Source organism: Chrysemys picta, chromosome 11 (assembly GCF_011386835.1).
Source record: "Chrysemys picta bellii isolate R12L10 chromosome 11, ASM1138683v2, whole genome shotgun sequence".
NCBI classification, from domain to species: domain Eukaryota; kingdom Metazoa; phylum Chordata; order Testudines; family Emydidae; genus Chrysemys; species Chrysemys picta.
The window spans coordinates 43,890,724-43,915,420 of NC_088801.1; the positions used below are offsets into that span (position 1 = coordinate 43,890,724).

Genomic DNA, 24,697 nt, shown 5'->3' on the forward strand with positions numbered 1-24,697 from the left:
CAGAACAAAGTAAGTCACCAAGCAAAATAAAATAAAATGCGCAAATCTATGCCTAATCAAACTAAATACAGATAATCTCACCCTCAGAGATGTTTCAGTAAGTTTTTCTCAGACTGGACACCTTCCAGGCCTGGGCACAATTCTTTCCCCTGGTACAGCTCTTGTTGCAGCTCAGGTGGTAGCTAGGGGATTCTTCATGATGGCTTCTCCTTCTCTCTCTTCTCTTCCCCCCTCTATATATCTTTTGCATAAGGCGGGAACTCTTTGTCTCTCTGGGTTTCCACCCCCCCTCACTGGAAAAGCACCAGGTTAAAGATGGATTCCAGTTCAGGTGACATGATCACATGTCACTGCAAGACTTCATTACTCACTTGCCAGCACACACATATACAGGAAGACTCACAGGTAAATACAGCCATCTGCAGACAATGGGAGTCATCAAGATTCCAAACCATCATTAATGGTCCACACTTTACACAATTACAATAGGCCCTCAGAGTTACATTTTATATTTCTAGTTTTAGATACAAGAGTGGTACATTTATACAAATCAGATGATCATACTCAGTAGATTATAAGCTTTGTAATGATACCTTACAAGAGACCTTTTGCATGAAGCATATCCCAGTTACGTTACATTCACTTATTACCGTATTTTCTCTAAAACCAGCTCAGTTACATTATATTGACTTATTATCAAGTTTTTATAAAACCATATAGACTGCACAACGTCACAACATATAAATCAAAATCATAACACAATTTCTAGAGACTAAATTTAACAGACTAACCTGTCTATAGAAGTATCAGAGGGGTAGCCGTGTTAGTCTGAATCTGTAAAAAGCAACAGAGGGTCCTGTGACACCTTTAAGACTAACAGAAGTATTGGGAGCATAAGCTTTTGTGGGTAAGAATCTCACTTCTTCAGATGCAAGTAATGGAAATTTCCAGAGGCAGGTATAAATCAGTATGAAGATAACGAGGTTAGTTCAATCAGGGAGGGTGAGGTGCTCTGCTAGCAGTTGAGGTGTGAACAACAAGGGAGGAGACCATCAGATCAGGATTAAACAAAGACTGTGAATGGCTATCCAACTACAGAAGCAGTTTCTCCTCCCTTGTTGTTCACACCTCAACTGCTAGCAGAGCACCTCACCCTCCCTGATTGAACTAACCTCATTATCTCCATACTGATTTATACCTGCCTCTGAAAATTTCCATTACTTGCATCTGAAGAAGTGAGGTTCTTACCCACGAAAGCTTATGCTCCCAATACTTCTGTTAGTCTTAAAGGTGCCACAGGACCCTCTGTTGCTGTCTGTAGAAAGTTTATCTCACCCTAATATCCTTTGCAGTGTTTCCAACCAGGGTATGTTGTGATCCCATTTTCATGAATGTAATCGCATTGCCCAATTATTTCCTAGGTGCAGGCTCAAGGGATGTCACCCTTACCTTCTCCTTATATCTCCAGAAGTTCATTGTCTGTACCTCAGAGTCAGGATGATCCAAGTAGCTTATTCTCATGTGTGCTGCCTCCCTGTTAATTTCACATACATCCTTCCCTAATCCATTGATTTCCTTTGTAAATGACTCTCCATTGTGTTAACTTACAATGCTTAATTTACATGCCAGAGAGACAGGTGAATAACCATCTTTTGTCTGACAGAAAACCTGTTTGCCAACTCTGCCTTGATACAGACCTTAGGAGCATGTTTTCAGTAAATGTGTATGTGTACATACATTTCACAATGACATTAATGACCAGCGTGACCCTGGCTTTCACTTGAGATCTCACATGATCTTAAAATGAACTTGGCAAACTGGAGAAATGGTCTGAAATAAAGAAGATAAAAATTCAGTAAGGACAAATGCAACGTACTACACTTAAGAAGGAATAAACAATTGCACAAATACAAAATGGGAAATGACTGCTGAGAAAGGAGTACTGGGGGTTATAGAGGATCACAAACTAAATATAAGTCAACAATGTAATACCGTTGCAAATAAAGCAAATATCATTCTGGGATATATTAGCAGGAGTGTTCTAAGCAAGACATGAGAAGTAATTCTTCAGCACTGATCAGGCCTCAGCTGGAGTTCTGTGGCCAGTTCTGTGCACCACACTTTGGGAAAGATGTGGACAAATTGGCAAAAGTCCAGAGGAGAACAAAAAAAAAATTAACGGTTTATAAAACACGACCTATGAGGGAAGATTGAAAAAAAAATTGGGTTTGTTTCGTCTGGAGAAGAGAAGACTGAGGGGAGGGGGACATGATAGCAGTCATCAAGTATGTAAAAAGTTGTTATAAAAAGGAGGGTAATTATGACCGGGTTGGCATCTGCCCCTTGTGAGCACCCCCTTTCTTTGGCCGATTGCCTGCAATTCCAGTCTTTTTCATGGAGCGGCACCCACCTCTCACAGGCGGCCCCCCGTTGGTTGGGTGTGAGCCTGCTTTTGGTTTTAGTTCTTACATTGGGGTGGCACCCGCCTCTCGTGAGTAACCCCCCCCCCCCCAGCTGATGGTTTTCTTGGAGAGTCTTCAGTGACTGAGCCCTGCAGCTGAACCGCATACGCTGTTCCCCTTTCCGGGATATACAGTCCAAGTTCTTATTTTGGCCCTGCTGTGAGGCCGTAGCTCTAAGGCTTCTCCCAGAGGCACTGCCTTCTTCAACCACCCAGCCAGGGCCCATCTCAGTACCCACAGCTGGTGGTGTTTCAGCAGGCCTCCCTGGGCTCAGTCTTCAACCAGACCAGCGAAGCCCATCTCTGTACCCTTGCTGGCCTGCACAGGTTCTGTGCTCAGTCCCACTGGGCTTCAGCCTGCACATACTGACCTGCAGGTCCTGCTGCTCTTCCCGCCAGCCAGGCACCCATCTTCAGCAACCTTCCCTGGGCTTCAGTCCTGTCTGCAGTACTGCTGCTCTTCCAGCCAGCCAGCTAGTCAGTCACCCAGTCTTCACTCTTCAACTCTACACAGCAACTGAAGGTGCTGCTCTGCTGCTTGCCTTTTATCTGGCTCTTCTGGACCCTTATTTGTCGCTCCAGCAGCCCCTCTGATTGGGCGTTCTTCTGCAGCCACTCTAGGCTACCTGGAGGACTTCTCACTGCTCTATTCTGGGACAGGATGATGCATGGCATCAAGGCCTCCAGCAGGAGGCCTCCAGACCTAGTCCACCTTGCCACAGTAATAAATTGTTTTCCTTAACTACTGAGGGCAGGAAGAGAAGTAATGGGCTTAAATTGCAGCAAGGGAGATTTATGTTAGACCTTAGGAAAAACTTCCTAAGTGTAAGGGTTGCTTAGCCCTAGAACATAGGGAGGTTGTGGAATCTCCATCTAACCTGTTCTTAGAAATCTCCAATGCGGAACACCTGTCAGGAATGATTTATATAATACTTGGTCCTGCCTCAGTGCCGGGGACTGGACTAGATGACCTATCAAGGTCCCTTCCAGTCCTAAATTTCTGTGATTCTATGATATTCCTTGTTAAACCAGAATGTACCTACCAGGATCAGGATATTCTTATAACCCCCTTGCAAATTGGCATTGGGGGAGTTCTTAGGGTCACACAAGCAATTAAATTAAAGGCCTGATCCAGCATCCATTGAGATCAATGCAGAGATTCCCATTGACTTCAATAGGAATCGGATTGGGCCCCAACATAACTGAAAACATTTTACTAGATAAATCATTAAGTCTGGGGATGGCTGGTTTATTGTGATGGCAAGCTCATGGGCCCAGCAATAGGCAAAGGTGTGTGTGAATTATTCCCCTAAGAGAAGAGTATGTTTGAAATGCATGGGGGTGGGAGGGAAGTACAGGGAAAGGGAGGAAGACTTGAGACTTGAAATAGGTTGAACTCATTTTACACAAAAAATGTGTCCCAAGCAACTGAACTTTGTACTTTCACACCAGGGACCATAATTGATTAACTTGATGCATCTGATATAAAATGTACATTTTGAACTGAGAATACATGCATTTTTAGGCAATTCTGTTTTAATATGCAATGACTTGTGTTTGATTTGATCATGAAATGATAAGTGTATTTATAAATACCAGATTAAATTTATTGCTGACATAAGTGAGAATATTGAATTCAATGGAATTGTCTCTATTTATGAGGCAGAGAATTTGGCCTTCCATATGCAACACCCACATTTTGGGTCACATTTTTCAGACTTGTCATAAAAATTTGGGATGAACAAAGCTAAGATTTAAGATCAAGAGCTTTCTATCTGAATGGGAATAAACATTTAGAAATCTATAAGATTTATTTTAAAGAGAGATAATAATGTCTATACTTACAAAAATATGGAGAGGTACAAGTGTTTAATGAAGGGAAACACTTTCATGAAGAGAAGGAAAGGGAGCTTTTTAAGCTCACACAGGAACAGTTAGCATTGCATTTTATTCTGTCTTCAAGAATTTGAATAGGAAGCAGTGATCATTTCAGTGATTCATGTCTAATTAGTAAGGTTTCAGTAGTCACTTTTGTATTTTTTGATTCTATACTGCAAATCTAGGGGACAATAATTAAAAAACCCTATAAAAATTGGGGAGAGGTAAGGGATGAGAGGCAGAATTTTCTTGAAAAAAGGTTTTTATTCCTTAATGTTTCATAATTCTAAAAAAGTAACAGCATTTTAAAGAAAAAAAATATAACGGCATACGTTTTATGTATGGAAAAGGTCAAAGTTTATTTTCCTTCATCCTGTGCATTTCTTTGTTGAAATTGTCAAACTGTTATTCAGAAAAGTTTCCCATACATTAATGTTCCATTTCTGAGCACATGGGCTGATTATTTCAAGTGTTGCATATACTTAATGAAAAAGAAATTGTTTTATTTTAAAGGGTTTTTTGGAAAACACCAGGGTGTTTCTAATAGCAAGGAATGCACGGCTAAACCACATTTAGCAATGATCAGAAGTGTTATTTTTCCTAGTGATGGGTTTCTTTTTGTTTGTTTGTTTTGAAGGAAGGCTTTAAATAATTGGATTTGAAATAATCACAATGTAACACCATGCGGTGATGTTTATGCAGCAGTGACACATGAGCTGCAAACAGTCTTACACAACTTTCGTTGTATGGGCTCTGTGTACTGTAATGTTGGCTAATACATAAAATGGGAAAAACATACTACCCACTGCTTCCCTCCACAGTGTTAGATCATCAAAGGTTCTGTTTCAAGATCAAAGTAATCCTCTTTATTAATGCAGTATTAAATCATTGCAGAACATAAATGCAGAAATGACATACATACTATACTGTTTGAAGAGAAAAATTAAGGAACAGGGTGATTTGCTTTACAAAAGGGGAAAAAATAGCTTTAGGCCCAAATATTCAAAAGAACATGCACACTTTTACACATACCCAACTTGCATATGCACAACCACCAATATGTGCATGCAAGACAAGTATATGTGCACACTCACATTGTGTGTGCGTGCCAATCTCAACTGATGCATGTGTGCAATCTACTTGGGCACCAACTCTTGAAAATTTGGGCCTTAGTTTCTTATTTCTGTAAATTTGGGTGGGAGGGGAGGTGTCACAACCTTTATTATTGATTACAAGCAAGGTGTAGTACTGTGTCTCAGGAAATATTTGTTTTTTCTTTCCCCCAGTTCATTCTCTTTTGAAGTCTGCCTTTAACAGCATAGCTATTGAGAAGGAGAAGCTTAAGCAGATGGTTTCAGAACAGGACATTGCATGCCACAATTCACAAATAACACGCCTCAGACAATCACTTTCTCAGGTATGCCCTTGCTTTGATTTCAAGCTCATGTGGAATTCTATGACTTGCCAAATGCCTGTTGTCTATACTGTATTTGCCATTTCCAGAGATGACATGGAAAACGCCAAATCGTGCAGCCAAATATTTTCTCATTAAAAATTAAATAACACAATGTGATAGTGGTAAATTCAAATCTGCTTCTCTACCCTTGGCTTTTTGTTGCAAATGTGTTAGAGAGCAGGAGCAGTCTGAATGAGTCCCAAGAAAACTAAGAAATGTAGATGTGAAAGATTAAGTGTCTCTTATATCTTGTGTGTGTTCATTGTGTTTAGTGTCTGAGATAGATCTGAGGTATGAAACATTTTATATTAAAATCTTAGATATATTTCTTAACCTTGAATGTGCTGTCAGTGGTTTTATTTTTTTATTCAGTTTTCCTACATTAATTTAAAACTGATGAACCAACATTCACAGATACATTCCATAAATCCATTACTCCAATTGCAAAAATGATTATGGGCAAAAAAGTGAGTAATTTACATGTATGAGCATGTAAGGATTAGATTTCTTGCCATTCCTAGCCTCCCACAAACCAATGTTAATGAAGTTTAATTGCAGTATATTGAATGTGTAACTTTAAGGTGGGATTTCCAAAAGCACTTCGTGTTGGCCATATTGTGCTCCCACTGATGTCAAAGGGAGTTTTACCATTGACTTCAGTGGGAGCAGAGTTTGGCCAATGCTGAGTGCTTTTGAAAATCTTTCAGGAAAAGCCAGTCAGGATAATAGGCTCTTTAATAAGTATCTTAATTCTAAAAATATAATCTGAAAACCAGGTTCAGTTTATGTAATACAGGAATAAGAAAGTATACGTTAAATCAGTTCAGTCTGACTTACTTCCTCAGCTTGCAAAATAATCCCACTTCTGGAATTCATGGATCAAGAAGAGGTGCCTAGTTTTTCAAGGGTAATCAGGGCCTAGGCTATTCTTCTAATACCTTCACTCTGAAGAAACATGGACTAGCGGGGAACACTAAGCATGTAAGAAATAGCAAAGAACATGCAAGTTTAAATGCAAACTGTAATTTACCCAAGTTTACATGTACTTTCCTAAACTGTTATCTTTCTACTATAAGATTTGCAGTGTTACGTAGATATAAAGATAGGACAGGAGAAGGGTACAATTTTTTGGGCACATAGTAAATTTGCCGAAAAATGCCATTTCAGGGTTATCAAAACTATTTGTCATTTCAGGTAGGATTTGGTGAACAGTTTTGGCCGAATAAAGAAATGAAGGGGAATTTTTTTTTTGAAGTGAAAATTGTTCGTGCTGACATTTTCTAAATGAACCATTTTGTTTCAAAATGTTGTTTTGACTCAACATTTTGTTTTGAAATTGTATCTATTTTTGTTTTGATGAGGGGAAAATATTCAGTTTCAGTTCTAAACAAACCACATTTTTTTTTTTTGGTTTGGCCCTTGACCTAAAAAATCAATTATTTGCTCAGCTCTAATAAGGAATATTTCTCTTCTGGGTCACTGATACAAATCCAACCCAGATCAGTAGTGACTTATAGCTGTTTGCTGTGAAATGTGTTGATGGCCTCTCATTCTAGTTCCTAGAATCTGGGTGTCCTCTTAACAAAAGTCATTGTGACAATGGGAAATCCTGGTTGATGGTCTCAGTGGAGAGGAAATGGAAATTGAGCTAATTTCCCTTCCCTAGTGGTGATACTTCCAGTTCAGGTTTATGTGATAGGGAAACTCAAACAGTGTAATGCCTGTTTTACTGATAAATGAAGGACTTCAGTCGTTAGACCTCTCACTCAAGCAGCTGTCGCAAACACTAAATCCAGATAAATTTTAAAAGAAGCAGAAGAAAAAGAATTTGACATTCATAGTTTCTCTCCCGCACTTACACTTTTTTATTATCCACATCCCATGTATATTTATAAATAAAGCTCAAGAGAGCAGATTTTTTCCATGCCCAGTTCTAGTCTTAGTAATGAGCCCCTGGATATGTACAGATCAGCTCTGAGGCAACTGGTGAGTCATGTTGGGGATGGGTTGGGAGATGAGAGGAAGCAGTACATAATGTGCTTTAGTCTTCTTGAGTTCACCACTGTTGTGCATGTATATTTCTATACTTATATGCAGTATGCACTCTGGCTAACCTAGAGCTGGTTGAATCTTACAAACAAACAAACAAAAAAAGAAAAGTTAATAAATACCATGGGTTTGAGTCAATTGAATTCCTTTGTTATTAGTTTATTCATGAGGCTTTGAATGCACACGGTGTCTTGAAATGAACACATGCATTCAAATATACCAGTTGGATCTGAATAGATGTGTTTGCATGCACATGTTCATTTCAGTACTGCCGACCTGGAGGCATACCCTCTCGCATCCTGCGACTGTTTAGGTTTCTCCTGTTTTTTCAGCATGAGAGGGTGAAAAGAACGGGGGTATGGAATGTATGTTGAAGTTAGGGGATGTGCTGTGCAGATACCAGGGTGAGAAAGAAAAAGGAGGCATAGTTATAGGGAAAAGGGGTGAAGAACTCCCTATGTGTATCCTATTGTCAGGAAACAGTTAAGATTGGAAAGTTACTGCTAACACAAATTACTATTATTCTCTAGACCCTTCTGAGTTAGGCATCTAGTCCCCTGCAGATTCCTGTGACTATTCTTCACACAGACTCTTGAAGTGACCACTAAAGAGCACCCCATCTCTGGGTAGGGAGTGGGTGAGCAAGATACCCTTGCCCAGGGATCCTATCCTATGGAGGACGGCATGGGGGGAGGTGGTATAGGGAAGAAGGTATAATACTGCCAGGTAATGAGCAGAAAGAGCTATCCCCCTCACTCAGGGATCCCATTGTTTTAATTTTCTGAGAGACTTCATCTGTCTGGGTGGGGATGGTTACTGATGTGTCTAGCTTAAAAAAAACAAAAAACCCTCCCACATATATACGATTTACAACAAGCCATGTTGATTTGTCTAGCTGTATGTTTGTGCAGCTGAAGTCAAATTTAGCATTCTCCTACTGAAGTCTCCAACCTTCCATCAGATACAGTATGCAGGAAAGGAAAAAGAGTTTTTTAAGAAGGTAAAAAAATTCATATTCTGCTAGACCCAATAGAACTGAATGGCTCCAAAGAGGAACTGTACTATCTTTATGCAGTTAAATGCACATTTTCCAAATAAATTATAACCCCCCATATTACTGACTTGATTGGAATATTGGTGTAGAAGGATACAGCTTGCTCAGGAAGGACAGGCAGGGAAAAAGGGAGGTGGTGTTGCCCAGTGTATCAAAAATCTATACATGTGAGATGGAAATAGGAGACAGACTTGTTGAAAGTCTCTGGGTAAGGATAAAAGGGGTAAAATACAAGGGTGATGTCATGGTCGGGATCTACTACAGATCACCTAACCAGGAAGAGGAGGTGGATGAGGCTTTTTATAAACAACTAACAAAATCAACAGGACTTGATGGTGATGGGGGACTTCAACTACCCAGACATATGTTGGGAAAATAAGACAGCAGGGCACAGATTATCCAACAAGTTATTGGAATGTATTGGAGACAATTTTTTATTTCAGAAGGTGGAGAAAGCTACTAGAAGAGAGGCTGTTTGATTTTGACAAATAGGGAGGAACTGGTTGAGATTTTGAAAGTTGAAGGCAGCTTGGGTGAAAGTGATCATGAAATGGTAGTATTCATGATTCTAAGGAATGGTAGGAGGGAAAACAGCACAATAAAGATAATGGATTTCAAGAAGGCAGACTTAAGCAAACTGAACGAGTTGGTAGGTAAGATCCCTTGGGAAGCTAGTCTATGGGGAAAAACGCATCAAGAGAGTTCGTAGTCTTTCAAAGAGACATTATTAAGGGCACAAGAGCAAACTATCCCACTGTGTAGGAAAGACAGGAAGTATGGCAAGAAACCACCCTGACTTAACCAGGAGATCGTCAATGATCCGAAACTCAAAAAAGAGTCCTAGAAAAAGTGGAAACTAGTTCAAATTACAAAGGATGAATATAAACAAATAAGACGAGTATGTAGGGACAAAATTAGAAAGGCCAAGTCACAAAATGAGATTAAACTAGCTAGAGACATGAAGGATAAGAAGAAAACATTCTACAAATACATTAGAAGCAAGAGGAAGACCAAGGACAGGGTAGACCTGTTACTTAATGAGGAGGGGAAAACAATAACAGAAAATGTGGAAATGGCAGAAGTGCTAAATGACTTTTTTGTTTGTTTTCACCAAAAAGTTTAGCAGCAATTGGACATCTAACTAAAATGCCAGTGAAAATGAGGTAGGATCAGAGGCTAAAATAGGGAAAGAACAAGTTAAACATTAGTTAGACAAGTTAGATGTCTTAAAGTCACCAGAGCCTGATGAAATACATCCTAGAATACTCAAGGAGCTGACTGAGGAGATATCTTTGAAAAGTCAGGGAAGACAGGTGAGAGTCCAGAGGACTGGAAAAGGGCAAATATAGTGCCAATCTATAAAAAGGCAGAAAAGGACAACCCAGGGAATTACAGACCAATCAGCTTAACTTCAGTACCTGGCAAGATAATGGAACAAATAATTAAGCAATTTGCAAACACGTAGAAGATAATAAGGTGATAAGTAATGGCATGGATTTGTCAAGAACAAATCATGTCAAAACAACCTAGTACTTTCTTTGACAGGGTAACAAGCCTTGTGGATAGCGGAGAAGCAGTAGATGTAGTATATCTTGACTTTAGTAAAGCTATGTCTACACTATGGACCTTGCAGCGTCACAGCTGTTCCACTGTAAGGTCTCTTGTGTAGCCGCTCTGTGCCAACAGGAGAGAGCTCTCCCACCGGCATAATTAAACCACCCCCAATGAGTGGCAGTAGCTACGTTGGCAGGAGAGCGTCCTGCTGACATAGCGCTGTCACACAGGCGCTTTTGTTGGTGAAACTTTTGTTGGTCAGGAGTGTGTTTTACCAACAAAAGTGCTGGTGTAGACAAAGCATAAGGCTTTTGATACTGTCTCGCATGACCCTTCTCTTAAATAAACTAGGGAAATGCAACCTAGATGGAACTACTATAATGTGGGTGAGTAACTGGTTGGAAAACCGTTCCCAACGAGTAGTGGTGGTTCACACAGGAAGGGCATATCAAGTGGGGTCCCGCAGCGATCAGGTCTGGGTCCAGTTCTGTTCAATAACTTCATCAATGATTTAGATAATGGCATAGAGAGTACACTTATAAAGTTTGCGAACAATATCAGGTTGGGAGGAGTTGCAAGTGCTTTGGAGGATAGGATTAAAATTCAAAATGATCTGGACACACTGGAGGAATGGTCTGAAGTAAATAGGATGAAATTCAATAAGGACAAATGCAAAGTACTCCACTTAGGAAGGAACAATCAGTTGCATATGTACAAAATGGGAGATGACTGCCTAGGAAGTAGTACCGTGGAAAAGGATGTGGGGGTCATAGTGGATTAGAAGCTAAATATGAATCAACAGTGTAACACTGTTGCAAAAAAAACAAACATTCTTCTGGGATGTATTTGCAGGAGTGTTTGTAAGCAAGACGTAAGAAGTAATTCTTCCGCTCTCTTCCATGCTGATTAGGCCTCAACTGGAGTATTGTGTTAAGTTCTGGGCACCACATTTCAGGAAAGATGTGGACAAATTGGAGAAAGTCTAGAGAAGAGCAACAAAAATGATTAAAGGTTTAGAAAGCATGACCTGTGAGGGAAGATTGAAAAAACTGGGCTTGTTTAGTCTGGAGATGAGAAGACTGAGGGAGGATATGAAAACCGTTTTCAAATACATAAAAGATTGTTACAAGGAGGAAGGAGAAAAATTGTTCTCTATAACCGCTGAGCATAGGACAAGAAGCAATGGGTTTAAATTGCAGCAAAGGCAGTTTAGTTTGGACATTAGGAAAAACTTCCTAACTGTCAGGGTGGCTAAGTACTGGAATAAATTGCCTAGGGAAGTTGTGGAATCTCTGTAATTGGAAATTTTTAAGAGCAGGTTAGACAAACACCTGTCAGGGCGCGGGCCGAGGGATGTGCTGGCCGCCCTTCCCGCAGCCCCCATTGGCCTGGAGCGGTGAACCACGACAAATGGGAGCCTCAGTCGGACGAACCTGTGGACGCGGCAGGTAAACAAACCATCCCGGCCCGCCAGGGGCTTTCCCTGAACAAGCGGCGGATTGGCTTTGAGAACCACTGGTCTAGATAATACTTAGTCCTGTCTTGAGTGCAGGGAACTGGACTAGAAGACCTCTCGAGGTCCCTTCCAGTCCTATGATTCTATGATACAGATTAATTGTTTCAAATGGATCAGTTTTATCAGTCTGCATTCAGCATATACTCATATATAGACTCTAGCTTGGGCTATGTCAGTGTAAATAAGAGACAGTTTGAAAAGTAGACACTGTAAATCTAGAATGTCTAATTTTCAGATATTAATTCTTTGTCTATTAAAATTTTTCAGAAAAATGCCCAAATACCTAGTTTACATAATTTAACAACAAGGATACATTTGATTTATTTTATGTGAGACTGTTTAGGGATAAAAATAGTGAAAGATGTGAAGTTAATAATACTGTTGTTTAAATCAACAATTCTGACATGGGTCAGAAGATGCAAGTAGCTACTGTCAGAACACTCTTTTATATCATTAACAGGTACTTGATTGTGATACTGATTTACAGATTCATTGCCACGTTGCAAAACTATTGTCATGAGGGCAAAGATTCTTTCCATATATATTGGGAGGATCCTAGAATATTGTTCATCCAAAGAATCCTAGATGATAAATTCACTCCAACCTGAGTTTGGTTCTCTTTAGACAGTTTTCCAAGAAGACTGGTGTTAAATGACCCATCACTCGAGTTTTTAGAACAGGACATCATTGTGTGTGAGTATGGGATTAACTCTGAGACAGACATGGCAGTTTTTGTTTGAGAGCAGTGTTTCAAAGCAGTGTGGCAGGAGGTTTTGAATGCAGAGCTGGCCTTTGTATGAAACCCTATATGAGACTAGATATTTGAAAACTTGGCTACTGTTTTTGCTTTTTGATTAATTTTTGTTTAATACAGTGATGTATTACAGAAATGTACATGTAAGTAAAATACTCAGAGAAACTCTTTCCTGGTCTATCTCTTTAGTCACTTTCTTCCCTACATAGGAAAGCTCCTCCACCATAACCAGAATGACATTCACAATAACTACCTCTGTTCCCCATCTTTTTATGGCCCCATCTGCCTGCTCCAAAAAAACCCATACACAAATCCACTAACCCAAACTGAGTGTTCTGTAACCTGAAAAGACAGAAGTCAGAGACTCTGTGAAGTCCACTAGTGACTTGGCTGTTGTGGATCTATTTAATGTACTCAGATACTACAGTGATGAGCAGCTGTACAAAACTAAGATAGACAGACAGACAAGCAGCTAGGGTGACCAGACAGCAAATGTGAAAAATCGAGACAAGGGGTGGTGGGTAATTGGAGCCTATATAAGAAAAAGACCCAAAAATCAGGACTGTCCCTATAAAATCGGGACATCTGGTCACCCTAGAAGCAGCCCAGGCTAGATAACTGTTGTTCACTTCTGTGGAGCTTGGATAATGCACATTTCTTCAGTGCATTTTTATATGCCATATTTCAACATGGAGGAAATTTATATAGATTTCTAAAAGAGTCATTTTCCAGATAACTACAAAAACAACAAGGAGTCTGGTGGCACCTTAAAGACTAACAGAGTTATTTGGTTTTGGTTATTTTATTTTATTTTTACTTTCCAGATAACTGTATCTTTAGATAGTCTCTCATGATCCGAAATTGTCACTAGAAATAATCAAAATCAGCAGTTAAAAATTAAAGAGTATCCCCCTCAGTGTTAATTTCAGTATGCATGTCCTCTAAGCTCCAAACAATGCACATATACTCCCTAGCACTGGCAGCAACAGTGTTGCAAGCTACTGTTAATTCAAATTTTCACTCAGCCCATTGATCACATTTCCAAAACTGCAACAATTATAGTTTGAAACAGATTAAATAATACAGTTGGCGAGTTAGAGAAAGCCAAGGGTTTTTCTTTTTCAAAAATTGTATGGGCAGTTTTAAATACTGTAGTAAAAGTAAAAATGGCAAATATTATTTAAGAAATAAACATTGAAGTTTCAAGTTTCCAAATAACCAGCACCTCCCAAACTGAGAATTGGTGCACATCTGTTCCCCTTGCCAGGACACTCACCAGATGACTTCTCAGAGGGTAGTTGGTGTCTAGAGATGAGGTCTGATGGCGTGGTGGAATAAACATGGGTTCTCAACATGGGGGTCATGTCTACCCTACTTTTCCCATATTGCTAAATGAGAATGTGGGTCTTGGCTAGATCCTGCTAGATGAGAGAGGGTTATGGGTGAGGGGGTGTCCCAGGAAAAGATTTTTGAGAACCATATGAACCAAAAGAATTAGGGAAAATGGACAGAGATGGGAGATGCACCATTTCTCAGGGACAATGGAGTAGACTATCTTACACCTGAAATTCCTGACAGCTAGCTAGCATTGGAAAAAACAAACAAGTTCAGTTAAAATACATGGCATTTTTTTTAATGAAGTGAAATTTACCTTAAAATGGTGCTCAGTCCTGAGCTTGTCCCATTGACTGCAATGCAGAATGAGTTCCATCCTGTCCTAATTTCTCTTACTCCCTGACCGTTCGTAAGAAAATTGCAGCCATCATGGAACAAGATCAGCGAGAGCCGCAGCCATAACAGAGGTTGAAAATGTTCTCTCTTTTGTAAACGATAATTATTTGACTTTGCTGCAGATCTGAGTAGTGTTCAGTTTGGGCAGAGGGAAGGAAGGTGAAAGAACTGGAGTTCTCTTTTAAATAAATGTTGTGCCTCGGGGAGAGAGAAAATAAGCAGTGCTGGCAGTGGAGAAAAGATACATGATGATTTTTCATCTGAGATTAGACATGAGATGCAGGAGCTGAGGAGGATGAGGCTTGTGCAACAACACTGGAGTATGTCAAAGGGGTTAAAGATGACGAGGTTAGTACTAGAGAAGGGAGGGAAGTGGGAGAAGAGCAGTGAGAGTCAAGGAATTTGGGGAAGCTTGGAATGTCTGTTTACAACAATGAAGGCAGTTTTGAATTGGATCCTGAAATAAATGAGTAGCCAGTGGAGATGTTCAGGGCTGTGGTCGTACTTTTGGTGTATGACAGAAGGTGGGTGGCAGCAATCTGCGCATACTGGTGTGTAGAGAGCTGGGGGTTGGGAAGGCCATGGACAAGGGACTTTATAGTAAAGGTGAGAGGAGATAAAGGCAGGCAGAGGGAACAGCCAGGAGCAAATGAATCTACTGTCACTGTGCTACTGTGGAACAACTGCTACTGTATGAAAGGGAAATGCATATGAACACTTTTTATTCAGTGCAAGGATTGTATTTTGGCCATTCAGCATATATTATAAATAGAACTATACAAATAATTGATTTTTTCAGTTTCGTGGTGGAACCAAAAACTCAAAAAATAGTTTAGTTTCAGGTAGACCCAAAACAACAAATTTTTGATTTTCTCAGTGAAAAGAAAAACTGACAAAAAAGATCAGTTTGGGTCAACTGAAATGTTTAGTTTGACACAAAATGTTTAATTTCATTTTTGGTTTTTAAATCATTTAAAAAAATTAAATTTAGGCAAATTTTGAAACAAATCAAAATATTTTATTTTGACATGATAGAAATGCGATTTTTTTACTTTTTCTCTTGACTGAAGCTGTTTGCTGAGTTTGACACAAAAAGTTTTTTGGTTGCCCCCAAACTGTATATTTTGGTGAATTAAATATTTGCCTGAAAAATTTCACCCAGCTCTAACTGTAAAACATTGTGATTTGAACATGGAGAGCTGTTCTTTCTAAAGTGGTGTTTAATGCAGTGCATGGGTGGCGGGTAATGGAAGCTGGGAGAGGTAAGCCTCCCCCAAACCTTCGCTAATGCTCCCCACTGCAGCCCTGGGGCCAGGCCATGTCAGGGCTCAGCACGTCTCTGGGCAGCCTGGGCTCAGGACTCTGCCCTGGCAGGCCGTGGCTTGGGGCTCCTCCAGACTGCTCCGGGCACTGGGCAGGCGGGGGAGACTGCAGGTGGAAGGGGTGGGGAGGGGCCCCACTTGCTCTGGCCCAGGGCCCCACAAACCCCTAATCTGCCTCTGCCTACTTGTAATATTTTCCTTTGTCTTGATTAGTAGCCGCTTAACAAAATGCCTCGAACACAAAACAAAACAAGAACAGCCACACATCAGATACAACTAATTACTTTAAAAATCAGGAATAAAAGAATTCTGTTACTGCACTAGCGAAATTCTATTGACCCTTCTGTCACTGTGCTTATTGCAAAACTCTGTTGGCTTCAATAGGGGAAGGATTTGGACACTAGAGAGCAGTGCAGATTCCTACATCAGATGAGCTGAGATCAGATAGCAAAAATAATAATATTGCCCCTTTTGCGCCACTAAAGTCTCACAACTAATGGCCCCTTTGAGTATGTCTACACGGCAATTAAAAACCCGTGGCTGGCCCTTCCCAGCTGACTTTGGCTCGAGTGGCTCAGGGTAAGGGTACGTCTACGCTGCAATTAAAAACCTGTGCCTGGCCCATGCCAGCTGACTCAGGCTCAGGCTAAGGAAGGGGATGTTTAATAGCGATGTAGACCAGTGATTTTTCAACCACTTTTCATTTGCAGACACCTAAAAAATTTTGAATGGAGGTGCTGGACCGCTTTGGAAATCTATTGTCTGGGTATATATAGTTAAATTAGTTTTCAGTCTACGTTTTTGTGGACCCCTTAGGCATAGTGGGGGTCCGTGGACCACATATTGAAAATCGCTAGACATTTGGGCTCGCGCTCAGGTTGAAGCCTGGACTTTAGGTCCCTGTGAGGTGGGAGGTTCCATGAGCCCAAATGTCTACACTGAAATCAAACAGCCCCTGAGCCTGAGTCAGCTGGCATGGGCCAGTTGTGGGTGTCTAATTGCACTTTATACCTAAGGGGCTGTTTAATTGTGGTGTAGACATTCGGGCTTGGGCTGGTGTCCGGGCTCTAGGACTCTGTGAGGTGGGCGGGTCCCAGAGCTTGATAGCAACTAAATAGCCCCTTAGCTGGAGCCCTGTCAGCTGGCATGTGTAGACAATTGCAGTGTAAACATATCCTTTGTGACTTCTTGGTCTTGTCTCCATGCCTTTTCTGTGTCATTGACTTTTCCTGGAACATTTTCCTGACCCCCTTCAAGTCCCTCCGAAAGCACACAACTACCAAGAGACCTGTACAACCTAATCCTCTCTTCAGAATGTGTTAACAAAATAGACAATAGGAAATGAAAATAGAAAGAAATCTTGACATTAAAAAATTGTGGAATTACAATATGTGAACTAACTTTATTGCTACTTCCTGTTGCATCCCATCTCCCCATCCTATGTCTATATAGAGTGTGAACCATTTGGAGCAAGAATCTTGTCTGTGTATTTATCTGTAAAGACCTTGTTCACCCTGGGCTGTGAATAAGTTGACACTAATGTTTCTGTATATGCATTGTATGTTTCCCTTAATGTGAGTATTTTGAAAATCACATCATGAGCCAACTGTTCTGTTTTTGCATTAGGTTTAGCTGTTTCCTTTGATTTGCTCTTCATGCTGGCAGCCCAAGCTCAGTACCTCCCTCACAGCTGTAACACAAGTGGTGCCTCTTTTGGCATGTGGGAAGGAGGGGGTATCCCTTTAGTAATCTGATGCAGTTTCATTCTTCCTTGCTCTTTTCACACCCCTTTTTCAGAATATGCATAACCCACTGGTATATCTCCCAAACACTTTGAGCTACACAAAGAACGAAGCTGGGCAGAATACTATTGCTGTGTTATGGAAGAACATCACTCTCCTTAACGTGAAAATTGTTGAAATCAAAGGGAAAAAAATAACAATATGAATCACATACCTGATGGCCAGAAAAGGTGTAAAAATGCAGCTAAAGAGATTCTGTAATTTATTAGGACACTTCTGGGAAGTATGTAGTTCAGCTGCTGTTTTTTTGCTCTGTTTTATGCTTGCTTTTTAATTTGAAATTAAATGTGCAATTTTTATTTTAAGGCTCTCAACCAGAATGCTGAACTAAGGAGTCGCTTGAACAGAATACATTCTGAGTCTGTTATTTGTGATCAGGTTGTCAGTGTAAATATTATCCCTAGTCCCGATGAGGTAAGTCTTTGGCCTTTAATGGAATTAGTGTACAATCGAACCTAGCTAATTCTCACTAATAACTGAGAGACCTTGTGCAAATGTATTGAATTTTGCAAATTGGCATGCAAGTGAACAAGCACATTTATATATAAAAAGCAAGGAGGATATATTCTGGAGTATCTTTCATGAAAGCAGTGAAGTTTCAGCAATGTGAGATCTCACTGGAGAACTCTGCTATTAAACCTCTGCTGAGAAAGGGAGAGACCTCACTGATTTTGAGTATAAATTATTGCATATGGATTAGTGAAGTGGGAATTAGTGAGATTCTATTGTATTTTTATGTAACCAGATGAGTACATGAAAATGACTGTATCTTGGTTGCTTGCAGTATATCAGGGCCCAGTCCTGCAAATGCTTATGGGGCATGGTGCTTATTACTGTAGATGGTCATAAGAACATAAGAACGGCCATAGTGGGTCAGACCAGTGGTCCATTTAGCACAATATCCTGTCTTCCAACAGGGGCCAATGTCAAGTGCTTCAGAGGGAATGAACAGAACAGGGCAATCATTGGGGGATCCACTCCTTGTCATCCATTCCCAGCTTCTGGCAGTCATAAGCTAGTGATACTCGAGCATGAGGTTGCATCCCTGAGCATCTTGGCTAATATCTGTTGATGGAGCTATCCTCCATGAACTTACTAGTTCTTTTTTGAACCCCTGTATAATTTCGGCCTTCTCTTCAGGCACTGAATTCCACAGATTGACTGTGCATTGTGTGAAGTAGTACTTCCTTTTGTTTGTGTTAAACCTGCTGCCTATTAATTTCATTGAATGACCCCTAGTTCTTGTGTTATGTGAAGGAGTAAACAACACTTCCTTATTTACTTTCTCCACACCATTCACGATTTTATAGCTCTCTATTATATTCCCTCTTAGTCATCTCTTTTCCAAACTGAAAAGTTCCATTCTTTTTAATCTTTCGTCATACAGAAGCAGTTCCATACCCTCAAATATTTTTGTTGCCCTTCTTTGTATCTTTTCCAATTCTAGTATTTATATAATTTTATATATAAATATAATTTTTTGAGGTGTGATGACCAGAACTGCACACAGTATTCAAAGTGTGGGTATACCATGGATTCATATGGTGGTATTTTCAGGCTTATCATCCATCGGTTTTCTAGTGGTTCTTAAAATTGTTAGTTTTTTTGACTGTTGCTGTATGTTGAGTGGATATTTGCAGAGAACTATTCATGACTCCAAGATCTCTTTCTTGAGTGGCAACAGCTAATTTAGACCCCATCATTTTGTATGTATAGCTGGGATTATGTTTTTCCAATGTGCATTACTTTGCATTTATCACAGTGAAGTCAAGGGGATCACAGAACAAAGTAAGCACTATGCTGGCAGTAAGTGTTTGCCAGATCTGGTCCTTACTGCCTCTCTATCCTCAGTCAACAAAAAATACCCTCTATTGAGTATTTGTGTGAATGGCAGTTCAGTTTACTTCACAAGAAGAATAGATCTGAATTTGGGCATCTATGATGATATATCAGAAATTACAAATTAATGTTGTGTGTCTATCGTTGTCTGTGTTGATATTTCACCAGTATGTTTTCCATCCGGCATTTCCATTCAGAAACTTGTTTTTTAGATGTGTCAAGCCATTTCAATTAAGGTACCATTTGTCTCCTAATTATTTTCCTAACAAGAAAGAATAGTGTAAATCTATGTTAAGTTATTTGTGTGTTTGATTTTGGAAAGTCCAAAATACAATTTGATTGGACTCCAGCGTTGTGGAATCTGTAGATGGAGGATCACGTATCCAACAATGGAAAGGCACAACGGTCTGGAGTTAGAGCCTTAACACAGACTTTTCTTTAATTCTTTTTATTTTGTTTTTGTTCGTTAACATTAATGTTACTTAGTTATTACTTTTCAATATATACACATATATTTTGGCATAAATGTGTCTTGACTATTGGAGCTCATAGAGTTGGACCTGTTTCACCAAGTCTGAATTTGACTCCTCTTCATCACTCTGCAATGTATGTGCAATGTGGGTATATTTTTCAATCAGGCTAATATGTGGCCTCCCTGTTTGCACCTGCATTTTTGTACCCCAAAAATGAATTATATGCAAAAATTTGAGCAGCTGCCCCTCCAGCTATTCAAATTATTGCAGCAATTCATTGCCCAGGTGACATTTGTTCCTGGTGAAGGCAGGCTATGCTTCTGAGAATGCACTCCACAGTATTTTTTTAAATCAAGTTTAGAAAGAAGTATTCACATTTTGTCATATTTATAAACATGTAATACTTTGTTTAATTTGATTTCTTCAGCACTTATACTTGGCTCTGGTGCATTATACTAATTAGAGGGGAAAAAGTACAGTCCGAAAATTTTTTTAAAACTTTAATGGCCTTCTTATATAAATAACAACAATAAACTAGTCCCCTCTGATGATTATGATCAGTCAAACACCATAAAGCATCAACAAGCTCACAAAAGCCCCATCACTTAAACACTCATTTCCCCAAACATCAGTGGTGAAAAAATGGTGTTTAACCTATACTTTTTATATTTATAATTAACTATTGTACAAATTGAGACAACTTTATAAAATACTGTTACAGTATTAGTAGCTTGTGTAGACTAACATGTCAACAAAAAAATTTTCAGGGTTTCTGTGCTGAGGTTAGTAAGGAGTGCACCTGTACTCTGAACAGGAATTGTTTCATTGGGTCCCATATGTATTGTATCTAAGCAGCTTCTGTACTGCATCAAGTGCACACAATTAAAAAGTAAATACACCTCTACCTCGCTATAACGCTGTCCTCGGGAGCCAAAAAATCTTACCGTGTTATAGGTGAAACCACGTTATATCGAATTTGCTTTGATCCGCCGGAGTGTGCAGCCCCGCCCCACCGAGCACTGCTTTACCGCGTTATATTCGAATTCGTGTTATATCGGCTCGCGTAATATCGGGGTAGAGGTGTATATATTTTTCTAACTGCCAGCCCTGGAAGCTCCGCCTGGAAGCTGAGTGTTAAGCTGGCCCTTTTCTTGTTCAGGTATCATCATCATTAATTATAACTTGTGTTCATGTACCTCCTTTTCTCAGATGCCATAGAGGCTGCTCTGTAGGTCTGAGAACCATCACACGAGGACGAGATGATAATTTTTGTGCAGTTTCGCCACACTGTGGAAACCTCCTTTAAGGGAGTATTTTGGGGGGCAGCTGGTTGTGGAGGAAACCTGGGCTAGATGGCACCAATGGAGCCACAATGCTAGAGATTTGGGAGAGCGATAGAAGGAGCGGGAAGGGCTTGCCTGGAGTCACAGGGCCTCTGTATGCTAGCTCTGGTCTTCTGCAGAGTCTCCACTATGTATCTTAGCAAGTATCTGGGGAGTGTGGGAGAGAATCCTCTATTCATTGCACAGTGGAGCAATCCCCACTCCTCTCTCCACCCCAATGGTATGATATAGGGAAAACCTCTCTGAATTTTTTTCTCCCTCTCTCCGGGTTGTCCCGTGGAAAGAGTAGTCTATCCTGTAGTGTACAATTATATTGATTCAAGCCATACCAGCTCATTCTCCATAGCTGTATTGGCTCTTTGGTGCTAATATCAATAATCATTTATTGTTATCTGAAGTAATCCCAATATGACTGAGAGTACACACAGGGAACTGCTGTATGGAGTAAGAAGTTGCAGTAATCACTTTTCTGAACGTAGCCATGTTTCAAGAGGTTATTTTGTCACTACTGGAATTAAGAGGGGCATTAATTTGAAAATAATAATTAAAAATAATCCCCCAGCCTTTTAAGCCATTTTTTGTTTTGATTGTAGCAAGCCTAGTTCCCATGCTAGTTAATGAAAAATATTATGAAAAATGTCTCCACCCCAAACATCTCTGGAGCTCATGATTGAAATGCTTTAGCACTATACAACAGAAGTCCACAAAGCTGTTCCTCTGGGTACAGAATCCAGATCCATGATTATATACACTATTGAAGCTTATTTACTTCTGCTTCTGAATAGGGATCCAATGAAGGACTATATCTTATTTTTTATGGATGTGTAATTATTCAGAGGACTACATTTTTTGTAATATTTCAAGTCTCGTTTATTAATTGTACACAAGTTTCTATGGAAATGTTGGCCTAGATATGTACTTCAAATAAGTGTTTCACGTGGATAATTTTTCCTATGCTGCATCTCTTACCTTGTATGCACAGTTTTGCTGTATTAGAAATAGCATTTTACATCCTTATGTTTGTTTTGTTTGCAGACTGGTGAACAAATCCATGTTAATCTCCCATTGTCTCAGCAAGTTTCTAATGAAAGCAGGCTCTCTATGTCCGAATCTGTCTCTGAATTCTTTGATGCACAGGAAGTGCTTTTGTCGGCAAGCTCATCAGAAAATGAGGTAGGCCATGGCAGTGTGTCGTGCTGTTTGTCAATAATCTTAATAACCATGGGATCAGATAGTATAAGACAACAATTACTGAATGAAACTTTGACCCTAATTAGGAAATGTTCTGTAGGTAGCAATGACAAGTAAACCTGAGACTCTTAAGTGTTCCATGGAGCGCCACAGCAATTAGAATTATTGTGTAGAAGTGCAGTGTATTTGGTATATATCCTTGCTAGCCAATGTAAATCTCTATATAAGGGTAAGATGGAAGGAATCCATAATGTGTGTCTGTGGGTGGCCACTAATCTGGATGAAACCATCTGAATTTTAAAAAAAATTACACAAAGTCACTGTCTGTGACTGGTAGTATCTGGAAACCTGGGCAAGGGGGTTGTTCAAACTGTAAACTAAAGCAGACAGGAATAGTTCAGGCCACTGAATAATGCTGCCATCCCTAACTCTCCTGGGTTCTTCCAGATGTTTACATAGCGTTTGGAATGGTGTGCTGAGGATTTGCACTGCAGAATTCTCCCATGCTTGCGTGAGTGGCATGTGGAACTTCCCTTTATTTTTTCTTCTGTTTGTGCTATACAGTGTCTCTAAATCCCCTACTGTGGTTTTTGTGGATAATCATGTGCTTTTAACTATGACTTTTTAAAAGTGCTATTGTAGAATTTCTAAATGGAATCACTTCATCTTTCCAAATAGCATCCCTGTTGATAAAGTTTGCATCCACATTCTTTAAGAGCTACAACAATCCTCTTCTCTCCAGTCCCCTGTTGTTTCCCTGCCTGCTGTTAAGTTGCATTGCACGTGTACACCTTTTCAGGCTTCACTTTCCTAACCCTACACTACACCACACAAGGAAAAGTGATTTCACACTTCAGGGAAGGGAGCAACATTCTGTTGTTACATAGCCACTGCCTGATGTGAAAGGATTGGGAGCAAGTAGCAGATTTCTTGCCCTGAACACCCACGCTCCCCAGGAGAGCAGTAGCGTCTTTGAAGGGTGCTGATTCCTCAGATTTCTCAAGACTACCAACTAGCTCAGAGAGTGAATTCCCCAACTGGATGTTTCCATAGTTGGTACCTTGAAATTAAAATAAAAAAAACAATAATTTCAATCCATTTAAAACATATAAAAACACTGTTGCCCCTTCGGATGCATAGACAAATAAGACCTTCAAATTGTTTTCTGAAACCAGCAGCTGCAGGTTCTACTTCAACCTCAGTCAGAGCATCTGCTGTGAGGAGCCTTAAATGTTAACATGACACAGACTAAAGCACCCCTGAAGAGAGACACAGGACACTTAAAACTCTTTTGTATTCTACTACCCACTGCCATATGTAAGGCTGGAAGTAGCTGAGAGTAAAAACATCTTTTAATAAAAGAAGAAAATAGCTAGTTTCTCCATTGAAGGCAATTTGAGTGCCAGCTGAAATAACTTCATAGGCTTCACAGTGGAGATCCCACAGCTCCACCAGGTGAAACATAGTCTAGGCTGCTGTCAGATTTAGCAAAGGGAACAAATCTCTAAAGATTGTAAGTATGCAAAGGCCTCCAGTGTTTTTGTTATTTATCTCAAGTGAGCTGCTGGGTGCTTAGCTCTTTGGAAAATCTGCCCTTAATTAAAAAAAAAAGACTCTTCTTTAACTGTATTATTGGACTTGCCATCAAAATAAATAGTTTATTTTAACCCCTTTTGGAGACAGGAAAAACCATAATTTTCTTCCTTACACTGCCTAATCTCAAGGCCCTGGATTGCAGTAAGTGTTTTCAGTCCCCAAGGGCTAGAATCTATAACCTAAGCTGCTCACAGGAGGTTCCTCCAGAAACCATCCCCCAGCTAATGTAATTGTTTTCAGCACTTTGAGATCTACAGATGAAGAGCGCTATAAAAGAGCTAGGTTTTATTATTATTACTCTTATTGTTTTAAACTGAAAATCTTTTAATTTTATAATTAGAATAAACCTCTCCAAGGAGAACAAATTAATGTGCAATGCTTGGGAGCTTCCTGCTTCACTGAGCACCTTGCCTGTGCTGATGTCACCTAATACTAAACCACCTTGTTGTACTGCATCCATTGTGATGGTAGGCAGGAAAACCGATTCTTACATCGCTCACTCCAGTGAGGAGCTCTTTTAGTTAATATCTGCTGACCAATCTATACAGAGAGAGGCGAGGAACCAGGGAATGCCTGACAAAATCAGTTCATTTATTCAAGGGGAAAATATTAATGAAATAACAAAATAGCCAATTTTTTCCCCTTCTCTCTTTTGCGTGTGCGCACATGCACACACGC

General features: G+C 39.9%; 1 protein-coding gene across 9 annotated transcripts in view; it reads left to right on the plus strand.

The window, feature by feature from the left end:
* Positions 1-24,697, plus strand: part of OSBPL6 (oxysterol binding protein like 6) — a 203,203-nt gene that overhangs the window by 141,800 nt on the left and 36,706 nt on the right. For 6 of the 9 annotated variants that reach the window (XM_065560806.1, XM_065560808.1, XM_005300469.5 and 3 more), the window contains 3 exons: positions 5,626-5,756; positions 17,884-17,991; positions 22,268-22,405. In XM_065560806.1, the coding sequence (XP_065416878.1) occupies positions 5,626-5,756; positions 17,884-17,991; positions 22,268-22,405 (377 nt within the window). The remainder of the gene's footprint in view (positions 1-5,625; positions 5,757-17,883; positions 17,992-22,267; positions 22,406-24,697) is intronic. The other 3 variants (XM_042860681.2, XM_042860683.2, XM_042860684.2) reach the window with 1 other exon arrangement.